Source organism: Camellia sinensis, chromosome 7, assembly GCF_055761805.1.
Source record: "Camellia sinensis isolate YWXY chromosome 7, ASM5576180v1, whole genome shotgun sequence".
Lineage (NCBI taxonomy): Eukaryota > Viridiplantae > Streptophyta > Magnoliopsida > Ericales > Theaceae > Camellia > Camellia sinensis.
In genome coordinates, this window is record NC_138967.1 from 190,637,739 (window position 1) to 190,652,981 (window position 15,243).

Below are 15,243 nucleotides of genomic sequence, written 5' to 3' on the forward strand. Positions count from 1 at the left end.
CCTGTTATGTAGCACATCAGACATCATGCGCCGGGGATGATCAGGCTTCCTCTTCCTTTCCATAATAATCTGCAAGCAATATAACATTAATTGACATTAGAAACATAGACAATGGTTTGTCATCAACTATAATATGACATGAATTGAACTAATACAATTACAAAGACAAAGTAAATTAAGAAATTGATGATTAACTACAACCTTGGCCTTAATTGAATTACTAATGTTGATTACATATCAGCCTATTTGAACATCAACTGTTTCCCCTTCTGCGGCTTCCCTCACCCAACCGACTTCTTCATCACGAAGCATTATATTTTCTTCCAATTGTTGGCTCATGTATGGCTCGATTTGTGGATCAGTTGAACTCATATCAAATAAACCTCTTTGAGACATCTTCACCACTACTTGCCAGTCTGGTTGTAACGGGTCTGCAACATACCAAACTTGCTCTGCTTGGGACGCCAAGATGAAAGGTTCATTGGTAATTCGATCATCTTGGTACAACAAATGATTGAAGTTCACCAACGTGAAATTGAAGACATCTTCTTTCTTTCCGTGAATGTTGTCAATCCAATCACACTTAAACAACACATGTTTCTTCTCATTGGAATATCGAATCTCAACAATATCTGTCAATTGTCCATAATAGCACACAGACCCCAGACGAGGATTCTTGTCTTTTCGACTAGCATAACTTATGGTATCTGCCTTCAAAGCTACACCACAATTTTGTGTGGCTCGACGATCATCCATGGCCTTTACTCGATACCGAAACCCATTCAGTATATACCCGTTGAACCTCCTTGCCAGGTTATGAGGACCATTTGCCAATAGAATAATTTCTTCAGAAAGTATGACATCAGTAGTCCTTCGCAAAGTTTGGACCTATTTAACACGAAATGTAAAATTTAAAATGTAGATCGACTTAAGTAACTAGAATCTATAGAGTTAAATACATACATGTTCCTTGAACCAAATGTGAAAAGTTTCAAAATGTTCACGCCGAAGTTGATGATCATCGACACGAGGCATTTTGAGCTTAAGTACTTCAAGGTGTTTGCTGTGTAGATTGAAATTTTAGCCATACAAAAATTTTAGTTGAAAATTCAATAAAACATAATAAAATATTGAGTGAGTGACTTAACCTACTTTATGAATGGTTGAACCGTGCTTGTATTGCATAAGATGTACCGATGAGCTTGTACCCAAGAAGTATTATCAAGATAAAAGCTTGTGTTTTCACCAGTAGCATGACCCAAATTATCAGCACCACTATAGTTCCTCACGGGTCGACTAGATTTGGTTTCCACATCACTGAGATATTGTGCACAAAAATTCATGCATTCTTCCATAAGATATCCTTTAGCAATGGATCCTTCAGGACGAGCTCTATTACGCACGTATTGCTTCAAAGTAAGAAGATACCTCTTAATTGGATACATCCATCGAAACTGAATCGCTTCACCCAATAATGCTTCATCAGCTAGATGTATAGGCAAGTGCTCCATTATATCAAAAAAACTCGGAGGAAATATTTTCTCTAGATGACAAAGTGTTACAGCGATACGATCTTTAATATATTGCAAATCCGTCGCATGATTCACTTTCGAACACAATTATCTAAAGAAATTGCTCAATTCAATCAAGGGTTCAATTACATTCTTCGGTAACGATCTGCAAATAGCCAATGGAATAAGTTGTTGCATCAGAATATGACTATCGTGGCTCTTAAGACCTCCAATGCTTCTATCATGTAAGCGCACACGACGTGATATATTGGATGAATACCCGTCGGGAACTCTTACTTCCTTCAACACTTTCAAGAACAAATCTTTCTCATCCTTGGTCATCGTGAATTGTGCTGGTGGTAAATAGGCTTTATTCGACCCTCTTAACTGCAAATGTAGGGGTTTTCTAATATTCATATCTTGTAAATCACGCCGAGCATTAACACCATCATTCGATTTTCCTGCAACCCCTAATATTGTCCACAACACATTGTCACAAACATTCTTCTCTATATGCATCACATCGAGGTTGTGTCTTATTAGATTGTGCTCCCAATATGGCAATTCATAAAAGATACTCTTTTTCTTCCAACTATGGGTGCGATGTCCAGCTTTCTCCTTCTCTACCTGTCTCCTATGCCTCTCCTTAAGGTCATCCCTATTGTATTGGGTTAAAATACCCTCAGATTCTAATTGTAGCAACATCTCAGTTCCAGACAACAATTTTGGTTTGAGTCTGACTTCCCGACTACCATCAAATGATACTTTATCCTTCCGGAATTTATGGCCAGTAGGTAAAAATCTGCGATGACCCAAGTATGATTGTTTCCTACTATGCTTCAACCAACACGATGTAGTTTCCTTATTGCAACAAGGACATGCATATTCTCCTTTAGTGCTCCATCCTGACAAGTTTGCGTATGCAGGAAAATCACTAATTGTCCACAGTAAAGCTGCATGCATTTGAAACATTTGATTTGTTGATGCATCAAATGTTGACACACCCTCATTCCATAGTTTTTTCAACTCTTCAATCAACGGTTGCATATAAACATCAATCTTGTCACCAGGTCCTTTCGGGCCGTCAATAAGCACAGATAAAATTAGAAATGGTTGCTTCATGCACATCCATGACGGCAAGTTGTATGGAATGAGCACAACAGGCCAAGTGCTATGAACTATGTTCATCATCCTGAATGGGTTAAAACCATAAGATGCTAAGCCAAGCCTTACACTTCGGCAATCATTACTAAAGTCAATATTCCGACGGTCAAAATCTTTCCATGCAAGGGAGTCAGCAGGATGCCTGAAGACACCATCATCAGTTCGTTCCTCTGTATGCCATCTCATTAACTTGGCCGTCTTGGATGACATAAACAACCTCTGCAACCTTGACTTTAAAGGAAAATACCTCATCTGTTTTGCAGCTACTTGTTTGCCACCTGTGTTAGGACCATTTGAACCACCATCACCATTTGATTTTCATCTAGAACTGTTGCATATGACACATTTATCAAGATTGGCGTCCTCGTTTCGAAACAACATGCAACTGTTGGGACATGCATCCCACGTCTCATACGTGAAGCCCAAATCTGTTGTGACCTTTTGAGCTTTATAATATGAGTCCGGGAGTTTCACACCCAACGGAAACGCCTCATTCAATAACTCAAGTAACATGTCAACAGACTTGTCCGTCCACTGATTAAGCACCTTCAAATGTAGAAGTCGAACAATGAATGACAAAGATGTGAACTTCTGACAACCCGGATACAATTCACTTTGTACATCTTGAAGAAGTTTGAAATACTTTGCAGTCTCTGCATTTGGACCGAGCTGGGGTTCAGATGCACGGGGATCAGGCCCCTGTGGTTCATCACCCTCAACACTTGTACCGGCATGTGGATTTCCCATAGCCCCTTGTATCATTCCAATCATATCATCTCCAATGTCTAAATTAGCTAATGTTTCATTCTCTCGATTACTATGCAGAGATATGTAAGATTCCCCATGATTAATCCAATGTTTGTATTTTTTTAAAAAACCATTCAAAATCAGATGCTCCCGTACACCATCTCGTACAAAATAGTATCGATTCTCACACTTCCTACACGGACAACTGATCATCGAACCTTCAACCCTATTGGTGTAGGCAAACACAAGGAATTCATCAATCCCATTAATGTATTCACTCGACATCCTATTTGGCAAATCAATCCAACTCTTATCCATCATCTGTACACATCCACAAGAATATCTCACCAAAGTAACTCTAAATATAATACCTACACATAAATATTCACTCGACATCCTATTTGGCAAATTAACGAAATGTCTAAAATTCCTATTTAAGGTTTAAATTAATTAAATTAAAAATTTAAGATTTATTTTATTATAAGGGTTAAAATCCTGTTTTTTTTTTTTTGTATTTTTTTTATTTTCTCTTAAATATTTTTATGACTTATTTAAACATTTGCAATTTAAATTTGTAATCGAACCATTACATGTGTATGATATCAAACCCCCATTGTCAAAATTTTATTTCGTTAGTAAAGTTTTTTCAGACCTCCACTGACTTTCCGTGGTTAAAAACACCCCCATTAGTTAAAGATAAAACTTCATGACTTTATAATTGAGTTTATATTATTATTAAAACTTTATAATTGAGTTTGTCTCATGGTTATTTGTAATTGAATCTTCTTAAACACCAATATAATTTGAGACGATTTAAACAATTAAAGTATGTTATTAATAATATTATTGTTTTTATTGAAAATATCCTAACAAATTCAACGTGGTTCATAAGTTTACAAAATTTTGTATTTTGTTCGCAATTTGTTCTACAAGTTCTTGTTTATGAAATCATAGTATATTATTTAATGTTTAAGCATGTTGTGATCATATTGTAAACGATAACAAGGTTTATAAAAATTTTAATTTCAAACCAAATGAAACTGCTCTTTTATGGTTAAATTTGGTTTGTTTCCAAAATTTTTATAGTTCAATTTAGTTAAAAAAATTATGGAATTGGGTAGTGATTTGATCTTGATTTACTTTAAAATTGAACCAAACCAAACCATGCTCACCCATAACGTTACCTATCGAACTATGTCATTTAATTCAATATTGATTTATTGAATAAAGTAGTGCTAAAAAAAATGATTTTAAACATAAAAACTCACAGTTTCATTGTCAATTTTGTTGTGAATAATGTCTTTATCAAAATACGAGTTTTCATCTTTTAAATCTTTTATTAATGAAGTGTGAAAATAGAGTGTCCCCTAAACAATAACTTGTACTAAATTCAAGCTCTACAATAAAGCTGTGAGAACATGTCTTTGACAATGGGGGTCTCTGGACATATATATAGACAGATTTATATATATATATATAGACAGATTTATATATATAGATTTCAGATAAACAGATTTATATATATATAGACAGATTTCAGATTTATATATATATATATATATAGATTTATATACATTGCATATATATATATAGACAGATTTCAGACATTCATATATATATATATATATATATACAGAGACCGAGAGAGAGAGAGAGAGAGAGAGAGAGAGCATACGCAGAGCGAGAGAGAGTCGTCGCCGGAGCACCACTACTTGTCGCCGTCGCCGCCGCACCACCGCTGGCTTGCTCGCCGCACCACCGCTGTCTTGCTCGTAGCCTGTTTGGGAAATTTGGGGGTGAAGTTAGGGATTTGGGGAGGAAGGATCGAGCGGCAACAGGAAAAAGAAGAGGGGGGATTTTTTTTTTTTTTGACTTTTTGCGACGGTATGCTGTAGACCGTCGCAAATAGAAGGCAGTAGGTCGTAAAATGGCGCCGTTTAAATTAATCCTTTTTTGCGACGGCAAATTTCCGTCGCAAATGATATATGCCGTCTAAAAAAAAAGGTGTTTTGCGACGGTTTTATTTACCGTCGCTAATACTTCCGCATTTCCGACCCCTCCGCTTAGTTTCATTACCGACGGGTAAGTGCCGTCGCTAAAGGCTATTATTTGCGACAGGTGAAGTTCCCGTCGCAAAAAACCGTTTTTTGCGACGGGGGGCGCGGCGTCGCTAAAAGCTCTGTGTTTTTTGCTATGTTTTCTTGTAGTGTGATCACTAATAATGTTTTTATTTTTATTCTGCAGGAGATGCTTGGAGCTGCGGGTTTGTAAATATGTTATCTAGGTTCATATTATTGATTACTATTTCGTATTGTAGTCTATAAGGCTTACAACTATCTATTCAAATCTAATTCCAAGTGGAAACATATGTTTTAAAAAATTTTAGAACTTTAAATTGTTCCAGCCCATAAATTAATTAAAAACTTACCTTTGATGTATGTAAAGATGATACAAGAAGATTATCCCCTTGTAGAGCTTAAAATTTGAATGCTTCTTGAGCTGAGTGCTTTTCTTCAAGAGCACACTTGAATCTTGATGAAGCATCATTAATTCTTGATGAATTATTAAAGAATCTTTCATTTTGAATGCCTGGAAGCCTTCGATCCAATGTCATCTGGGATGTTGTATGGCCAGAGGATTGTGGGATCCTTTTAGTTTAGAGACTTTCTCGAACCTCTTAATGTATCCAAATCCTTCTATGTTTTGGATTGGGACCTCTTAGGCTTCCCCAAATTCTAGCTCCAGTTGGATTCTTTCACCCGTGTCTCTTAATAAGGATAAAGACAACCAATTAATTCCAATTAACTTCACTTAATAATTGCAATTGCACTTTAGGGCTCAATTACTTAATCGACAATAATAATAGCCTATATGTGTCACAATACTACAGTGTAAACTCCTCCAGCAACCAATGTTCATAAGTAGCAATTGGGGGTAAATAATTTTACTGTCTAACCAATGATTACTTGCATCTTATATTTCATGAAGTATTATGAACTATGAACATAAAAAATAGTGATTACGAAGTGGGTATATATAGCTGTAGTCTTATTTCCATTGTGGTTCAACTTAGGGCTGTAGTCTTATATAAAGCAAAATTCTACTCATACAGAAAATTGCATTACCATCCACTGTTGTGAGGTAAAACAAAGGATCTTTCATATAGCAAAATTCTACTCATACAGAAAATTGGATTACCATCCACTGTTCTTAGTAATTGAATATTTTTCTTATATCAATTTTTTGTTTTCTGGATTTATTTATTTTTCATTGGTCTTATGGAAAGAGGATTGTCCTGTCTTTGCAAATGTGCTTTCACAAGTAAGCCATAATACTATAATCATGGGAAACATATATATACATATATATATATATATCTGTGTTTTGATCAATCACAGATATATATACCCACTTACAAAATGTTGATCAACAAATGTTGATAACAGGGATGGAATGACAGAGAACAAAGAGAATAAACAGAATATATCTAAAACCAATCACAGATATATATAAAGAATTCATATAAAGAATGACAGAGAACAAAGAGAATAAACAGAATATATCTAAAACCCTTCCTAAAACATCACAGAATTATACCCAAGAAACAAAATTATAATCTTTACGGCTGAACAAAGAAAAACGAAACCAAACCCAATTCAAATAAGAAATATCAAACCAAAAAAGAAGTGATTATGGAGACATAAAAACTGATTAGAACAATACCCAGAAATGTTAAACAGATACAGGAAAATAAATGTTGAATTGGGTGAGTTGTAGATTTGTGGAGTATGTATCTTTATATAGATTTTCAATTCCAATTTTCATTTTCTAATTTCAATTGCTTTCAATTGTAAACTGAACTGATTAAATGTTCTTTTATCTATCTGTTCTCAAGGCCTCTTCTTCTTCGGTATTTTCTGATCACAAGGTAAAATTCATCTCTCTTCCAGAGTTTTAGGGTTTTTTTTTTTTAATTCTTCTCTGGCCTATGAAGATTTTAATTATCCAGTATATGAACTATCCTAACATTATTTACACCGTGCCTTCAGGCATAAGCATACGCTAGTAAATTAATAAGGCAGAATGTGCTTAATTATGTGCATTGCATGGATTAAATTAATTTTTTTATATATTTTTTATTTTTTGTCTATCTTATTGATGTCTCTCTTCTATTCTTCCTTTTTTTTTTGTAATAAAAAAAGTGTCACGTAACATTCCCTTATATTTAATTATTCTAAAATCTAATATTTAAAAAATTTATACTTAATCTAAATTACCCATAAATAAAATTTAAAATAATTATATGTACTAAAAAATACTTTACGAATTAATTTTCTTTTACTTTTTTCACTTTTATTCAAGTATTCTGTTTTTATATTAAAATTAAATATATTTCTTATTTTTTTGTCTATCATATTTATGTTTTATTATTAATTTATATTGAATTTCCTATTTAATATGAAGCTGTTTATTAAGAAAATTTTATATTTAATTTAAAATTTATATACATATATATAATTATACATAAAATGTATAAACAATTTTAAAATAGGTATTAAAGAAAAATTAATACTCAACATAATTAATCTATCTATTTTTTTATTAATCTAACCGCAACATACTTATATTTGATTTTTTAAAAATAATTTTTTGTATAACTTCCATTCATAAAATTATTAAATTACACATAAATAATTTAATAGATCACATCATATACATTATTATTATATTTCATGATAAAAAAAAAATTAAGTGAAACATTATTCAAATTATTTTCCAAGAAAAAAAAATGAAAAAAGAAAGAGAAGAAAAACAACAAAACGGTGCCCTCATTAAGCTGGCAGTAGTTGTGCTGTAAGCATCCCCCAACCCTAGAGGAGCCTGTAATGATTTTATATTATTTTTTGTAGCAATGATTATGTAAGAAAAATGTTAAAGATTCTAAAAATTTTATCAAATTTTCTATTAAATGTTTTATATGGTGTGGAACTCATCCTATATGAGTCTCATGCGAATCACACACTTATGTAAAATATTTAATAAAAATTTTAGAATTCCTAACATTAGAACGACCACTGTTAGCATGATGCAACGTCAACGGTAACAATCAATCCAGACTGTCAGTGTTATTAATACGATTAATATAAATTATCAAATCATTATGGTGATGTTTGAGACGATGAATTTTGGCTAAAATAACAAGATGAAAACAATTAACATAGTCAATAACGTCACATTCTACCAATCAATTAAATATTTTTTTACTTATAATTATCTATATTAATTATAAGTTTTTTTTTTTAATTTATAAGTCACTCTAAATATAATTTTTTTTATCAACTAAAATAGTCAAATAGTCAAAAAAACCAACTAAAATAATTAAGTTTCCAAACAAGGGCTATATTTAGGGCTGGTTTGGCATAGTCTAAAAAAGACAAAAAGTCAAAAAGTTACTCAAAAAGTTAAAAAGTTATCACTATTCACAAAAAAAAAAATTTAAAAAATCAATTTTCTAAACAAAAGTACAACTTTGATATCATCTATGTGCAGTTGATGTGCTGCGTTTGTTGACAAAAATGAAATGATTGGGTGTAATTTTAGATGGTTGTTGTTCGACCTGTGGGGCGCCATCACGGGTCCTGTTTGATAATCTGAACCGTTCAATATGTAGAACTCGTCGAGTACTATATATTTGTAAAAAATTACATTGATCGGATATCGATAACTAAAAGAACTATTTTCTATATCCTACTCATTATGTTTATAGTTTCTTGAAATTTGATGGACATGCCGAAGAATTCAAGGCTATGAGGAACCCTTGAAATAGATTAATATGCATGGCAAATAATACTAAAAGAACTATTTACTTGTGATTACCTTGTAGAATAAAATTAAAAAGAGTTTTGATTTTGTCAATTTGTAGTGGGAAATACCATCAAGATAATCAAAGAAATAGTTATCTATTTGATGTAATAAAATTTGTATTTGGACGATCAAAAAAATTCATCAAACGTTAGATCTTATTGTCTTTTTAGTATGAAATTTTTAAGAGTAACAGTTTTGATAAAGGGAAAAATATCATCTGCATCTTCCTGCCTTACAAAATAGGGAAACAGGTAAAAAATCATATGCAGCTTTAGTAATGAGTATATGTTTGGTTATTTATGTTGAAGACATCATAAATAAATGGAGATATTTGGTCAATTATTTGCTCATGTCTTGTATCATTCTTCTCATAAATTTTGCCAAATATAGTGCAAAAGTCTCATCTAACACTTGAAAGACAATACAAGGAGATTGATGCTCCATTATTAAAACAAAAATGATATTAAAGGCAAAATTGATGAAATAATGTTATTTTTATAATATTCACTAAAGTGATAGACATTTTAATTTTTATTAAATAATATAAATAAGATACATCATTATGTGTGATTTTTTTTTTTTTATAAATTTTGTTGTATTTTCTTTATAATCCTACTTCACCCAAATTGTCATATTTTATGGCCATCCTTAAAAGTCCTAGTTGGTCTTTCATTAGCTTGAGTTATGATAGAAATTTTTAGCTTATCACAATGTGGATTCTTTGGTGGTCCTTTTTCTTATCCTTGTTGGGTGTGCCTTGAGAATAATTTAGAACATTCTTTTGGCACGACAACTCTTGATTACAAGTGAATTTGCTATTACCTAAAAGATACACAATTCCATTGTTGAGTATTTTTGTTTATTTGTTGTCCATTCCTACGTTAATCTTTGCTTCACTTGTAGGCTTCAAAAAATGGACAAGAGTTGGATGATGATAACTGACAGGACAACATTCTATGGATGCTGATATGACAGCATTCTAAAAGTCACTTGTTCCTATTGGAGAGCTTGATATACATTGTTGAGCTCATTTCCAGACAACTTAAGCTTTTGAGCTTGATGTATATTACTGAGCTCATTTCCTAACATCTCAAGTTTTTGGGACTAGTGGTGATCTAATAAGTTCCCCCCTATACGATCAATACATATGGTATGTACTTGTGTCTATGTGGACCTAAGAAAGAGAGATTTATATTTTACTTTTAATTGTTTTAAATTATAACACTAAATTCTAGACCTTGTGTCCATTTCTTCTAATCGACCTTGAGATAAAGACTATGATCACTTGGACTATCTTAGCTTAAAACATCAGCGCAGAATGTTAAGTTGACCTTCTTAGCCCTACAATCATGCATTAGGTTTCTTTACTATATATTGATTCTTTTAGCTTTGATTCTCTAAGTTAAGCTCATGTAGCTGCATTCATCTTCGTATGTGCACTCAATTCTGAAAAACTGATGATAATCGTAGGGATATTACAATTTAAGACACTAATATTTTCATGGGATTCATCGGTCTATACTTTGGTGATACAGTTATTGTTTAGTAGAGTAATTTGTTACTTGTTAGTTTAGTTTTATGAGTTCACCTCTACTACATGTATTGCTGGTGATGTGGGGAACTGACGTGGTTGTTATTTTTGCAATAAAACTGCTAGATCCTTTGCCGGTCTATTGAATCAGAACCTTTTAATTTTTTCTGTCATTGTATGCGTTATAGAGAAGATTTAATTGCCTTCATATCCTTATTGTACTTGTAGTTTACTGGCTTTGTCAATGGCCTGGATTTAGGAGATTAAGTGGTAGCACTAGCAGTATGTTAACTCTTTATTGTGGTTTGTTATTCTAATCTGTTACAGAGAGTGACTCCATTTTAGAGTTGCTGATTTTGATTCAAGATGGCTGTTGATCCAAATATCATAGTATGTTTCATCCTATACCTCCATTATGTAAAATATTTTATCCATATTATCGTATAGCTAACTTTGTATCTATATATTTTGTTTTAATTATGACTCTAGCATGCTGGAGCTTTTGAAATACAATTTTCAGAAGAAAAACAAATCGAGGGTTCAAACATGTATACTAGTTACATTGGAAGTATACAAAGTAATATAAAAGTGGTGTACCACCTTGAGTCACAATCAAAAGATTTACAATGGTGGTACGAGTTTGCAATGAGTCACTGCAGCCTGTATTTACTGAGAGTAATTGGAAAGTGTCAAAGTAGTTCTGTTGGCAAAGAGTTGCTTTTCACAGAGCTGGTAGAAGGAACTCTACACGATTGGGTGAAGAAAAACCCTCTCATTGATTCTGAGTATCCTGAAAGGCTGAGTAAGCCTTTTATTGGCATATTGGGGTAGGTGTATGTCTATGTCATCTTTGCAATTTATCCCAGTAATTCATTCATTTGTTTTTTTGTCTTTTCATTTAATTTTTTTTTTGTCATTTACTCTGTAGGGATATACTCAATGGCATTATATACTTCAGATGTACATTGAGACAACCACATGGAGAAATTTGTGCAAACAATGTCTACTTGGTTAATGGAAATGCCAAGTTGGGCAAAGCTCTAAATCCTAAGTGGTACGAGAAGACATTTGGGGATGACATTAACAAGTTCTGCGGTATGGTCAGTTCTCTCTTCAAGTCCAAAGGGTCTAAAATTTCCTTTGGTTTGGATCATTTGTGCAGATACTTGCAAAAATACATCAAATTTGAAAAGTACAGTATTTCTTTAATTATGATTTTTTAAGTATTGTATAGTGTTTTTATTACTATTGATTCTCACGCTTTTTTTTATACAGGCATTTGATGAATGCAATTAATCATCCAATCATGTTGACGCCAGATACAAGATGCGAGTATAGGCTAGTTGCCTATTCTCTTGTAAAACACCATCAAAATTGCCAGTTGGAGATCATGGTTAACAAGAGGTTAGGACAAGAGCTTTCACCCAAAAAAAATTCTCGATGGTCTTGGATGGAAAGAATTCATAGGAAGGAGTTTGAGACAATATTGCATTACCAACATAACCAAACACTACCTCCATCGCCTCCATCGCAGTTGCCCCCGCTGCAGTTCGGGTCTCTTCCTCCTCCACAACCACAACAACAGATGTATATGCAGCCACAACAGCAACCACCACAGACACAGCTGCCCCAAACATAGCCACAGCTGCCATCTCCATCAGTTGACTACAGCAATACACCCGTGTCTTTCCTAAAATATAACAGAAATGCAGTCACACACGTCAAAGATTATGTATGGATATATACCAACACCTCCATTTATTATTATTATTTTCTTTCTTTTCAATTTTTTTCTAATCTTTGATGTCTTTTGTGACCTAGGATCGTCGCATAACAAATGATACTATCAATCGGACTTTGAGCTCTTTCGTGCTAGAATTCATGCCTCTATTACATGAAGTTCTCACTAGGCTTGGTGTTTTTGTCAGACCTCTTCCAGTTACCATATAATGTGTGTTCTATCAGGCTTCTGGTTGCTTTTGTTGTGGATTTGAGTTCTTTTTTTCCAGAATTCAAGCCTTCCTCACCAAGCTTGGTACTTTTGTCAGATATCTTTCTAATTACCATGTAATGTCTGTGTTCTTCTATCAGGCTTCTTGTTGCTGTAAGAATTTGATTATTACTATTTTTTGGTTTAACTATCAGACTTGATTGTTATTATTTTTGTTATTAATCATATGCCGTTTGTATTTGTTGGTGACCTAACAGATGTAATATTTCTCACTTCCTTCTCTTTTCAGTTTATATGCAGTTTTGTCAATTATGTTGTATAAATTGTGGAGAATTTGTCTTGATCATTACTTTTGTCAATTATATTGTATATGGTTGGGGGTGCAAATGTTGTAATTGATGAAAATGATGGTTCTTGTAAAGACAATTTTTGTTTAGTTGCTTTTGCCTTTGATCCCACCACTGATCCCGAGAAGGGTTTGTTGGTCCCTGTCCGTGATATTCCTAGATTGTCAGGTTAAAAACAGAAATGTCAAGAAAATCAAGAAATAAAAGGCCTAGGTATTGGAGAACACAAAAAACGTAACTAGTAGGAAATGGAAATAAATCACAAAAATAGGCACGAACAGACCTTGTAACACTTCTATACTGAGAGGTTCTCCACCCAAATGTGTCAATGGACTTCCTATGAACAAGTTGCTTCAAAGCAACTTTTGCAGACCCTCTCTTCTTGGTTTCCATGACTATGGACTCAGTTCCAGTAGGTGAGATCTGGGTTAGAGCTGTGACATAGTTTGACTGAGAACCAGGGCTCATTGACAAGCTTAGAGAGTGTAAATCCCCACAACCACCCACTGGACCACCACTTGATCCACACGCGCCACCACTATCCTCCACCACAATCCAATTTTTCAGGCAAGCAGTGATTTGGGTATTATCACAGTCTGCAAGTTGGGTCTCCCTGGTTTCTTCTTCTCTCTGCTCCTCCAATGGTGTCTGTTGGTACAACCCATCATTGCATGAGAGTCCATTATAATAATGCTGGTGTTGTTGAACTTCATCCATCTTTTGCTGTTGTTGTTGCCTATTGGTTTGTTGATCAGCATTTTGGTGGTGGTAGTACATGCTGTCTAAGCTTAGAGCCACTGCTTCTCTCTCATTGGTACTGTATTGGTGGTGGGCTGCCATTGTTGTACCACCAAGAAAGTCCTCAAGTTTAGGGGAAGAGTTTGGAACCATCCCTTTTCAAACCCAAATAGATTTCAAAACATAGAACACAAAGAAGAAAAGAAAAAAGGAAAGAGAAGAGAAAAGAAAGCAAACCTTGTGGTGGTGGTGGTGGTTGTGATCTACTGAGAGCTTCCATGATACAGAGAGATCCATCTGACTTGAGAGGCATTACAGACAAGGGTGAGTGAAAGCCACCATTTTCTCCAACCCCATAACAGATTGCAGAGCTGTTGAGGTGTGAAGAAGGGGAGAGATAGAAGCCAGAAGGAAGAACTAGCTGAGGTTGATGATGATGATGATTGTACTGATGATGAGGGTTTGAAGAAACCTCCATTTTCATGTAGGGTGAGAGAGAGAAACCCAACCAGTTGTTATTATGACTATTGCTGCCATTGTTGTTGTCATTTGTAGACTTCATCTTCTTCCTCTATTTTCTTTCTCTCCTGCTTTTGCTCTCTATGTTTCAAGGCAACTACTCAATCATTGGGGAGTACATAATAAACTAATCATTTCAAAGAAATCTCTTTGGTTTTTCCAACTCTTTCATATGTTAAAAAAAAAAAAAAAAAAAAACTTGGTTTTTTGTAGTCTAGCAGAGCAGAGAGCAAGAAAGAAATAAATTGCAAACAACACACTTACCAGAGCTGAGCACAAAACTCACTTCAATCTATGCACATCATCATTCTCATCCCCACAGGGGGCCATATCAGGACCAGCAAAATCCCCTTCCACCTTCAATATACCTGCAGCAGTGTTAGCCATTTGATTGTATAATAGAAAGACGAAGAGACCACTCCTTAATATGCCAATTATTAGCCTATTCAGATTTAAAATTATTCACAGATAACAATCTATATCTATATAGTAATGCTACCTAAACAAGTAAAGAAAGAAGAAGCGGTGAAAGAGTTGATTGTGAGAAAGCCATAGTTGGTTAGAGACCATCTTTGCTCCTAGATTTACAAAGAAAGTTTGTAATGTTGACTATTAACAGGGGATGCCAAATGCTTTATAGGAAAAAAAATGTTGGTGCAATGCAAAGCTTACGAAGAAAGTAAATCTTGCTTTATAGGACAGAATTTTGCTAATTTTGCTGATGCGGCACCATCTTATTGGTTGTCGAGAAATCCATGGTGTATGAATTAGCTGTGAAAATTTTGATCTCAACCACAAATCAGATGGTGGTTGTTAACATGATCCTCATAATAATAACAACAGGAGTAGTGTTATATAATTAGAATTTCT

At 33.9% G+C, this 15,243-nt stretch overlaps 2 protein-coding genes across 21 annotated transcripts in view; one reads left to right on the forward strand and one right to left on the reverse strand.

Annotated features, from left to right (window-relative positions):
* The window catches only part of LOC114310789 (uncharacterized), a 32,540-nt gene extending 19,462 nt beyond the window's left edge, over window positions 1-13,078 (forward strand). For 6 of the 20 annotated variants that reach the window (XM_082880233.1, XM_082880234.1, XM_082880235.1 and 3 more), the window contains 7 exons: window positions 7,318-7,350; window positions 10,191-10,437; window positions 11,146-11,208; window positions 11,308-11,645; window positions 11,747-12,010; window positions 12,094-12,550; window positions 12,640-13,078. In XM_082880233.1, the coding sequence (XP_082736359.1) occupies window positions 11,185-11,208; window positions 11,308-11,645; window positions 11,747-12,010; window positions 12,094-12,457 (990 nt within the window). In that variant the 5' untranslated portion in view covers window positions 7,318-7,350; window positions 10,191-10,437; window positions 11,146-11,184 and the 3' untranslated portion in view covers window positions 12,458-12,550; window positions 12,640-13,078. Of the gene's footprint in view, window positions 1-5,074; window positions 7,351-10,190; window positions 10,438-11,145; window positions 11,209-11,307; window positions 11,646-11,746; window positions 12,011-12,093; window positions 12,551-12,639 lie in introns of those variants that run through there. The other 14 variants (XM_082880232.1, XM_082880231.1, XM_082880237.1 and 11 more) reach the window with 9 other exon arrangements.
* A 194-nt stretch (window positions 13,079-13,272) lies between these two features.
* LOC114310788 (AP2-like ethylene-responsive transcription factor ANT) lies at window positions 13,273-14,945 on the reverse strand. Its single transcript, XM_082881507.1, has 2 exons — window positions 14,092-14,945; window positions 13,273-14,009 (listed from the first exon to the last, which is right to left on the reverse strand). Exons 1-2 carry the CDS (start codon window positions 14,414-14,416, stop codon window positions 13,273-13,275), a joined length of 1,062 nt encoding a protein of 353 aa, XP_082737633.1. The 5' UTR covers window positions 14,417-14,945.
* Between the last annotated feature and the right edge of the window lie 298 nt (window positions 14,946-15,243).

What these genes read in the sequence shown, in the direction of transcription:
- LOC114310788 (XM_082881507.1), bottom strand. Translation starts at nt 14,416, where the DNA reads ATGAAGTCTACAAATGACAACAACAATGGCAGCAATAGTCATAATAAC. An exon ending in ACCACCACCACCACCACAAG is followed by an intron (nt 14,010 to 14,091) that starts GTTTGCTTTCTT and finishes GGGTTTGAAAAG; the next exon opens with GGATGGTTCCAAACTCTTCC.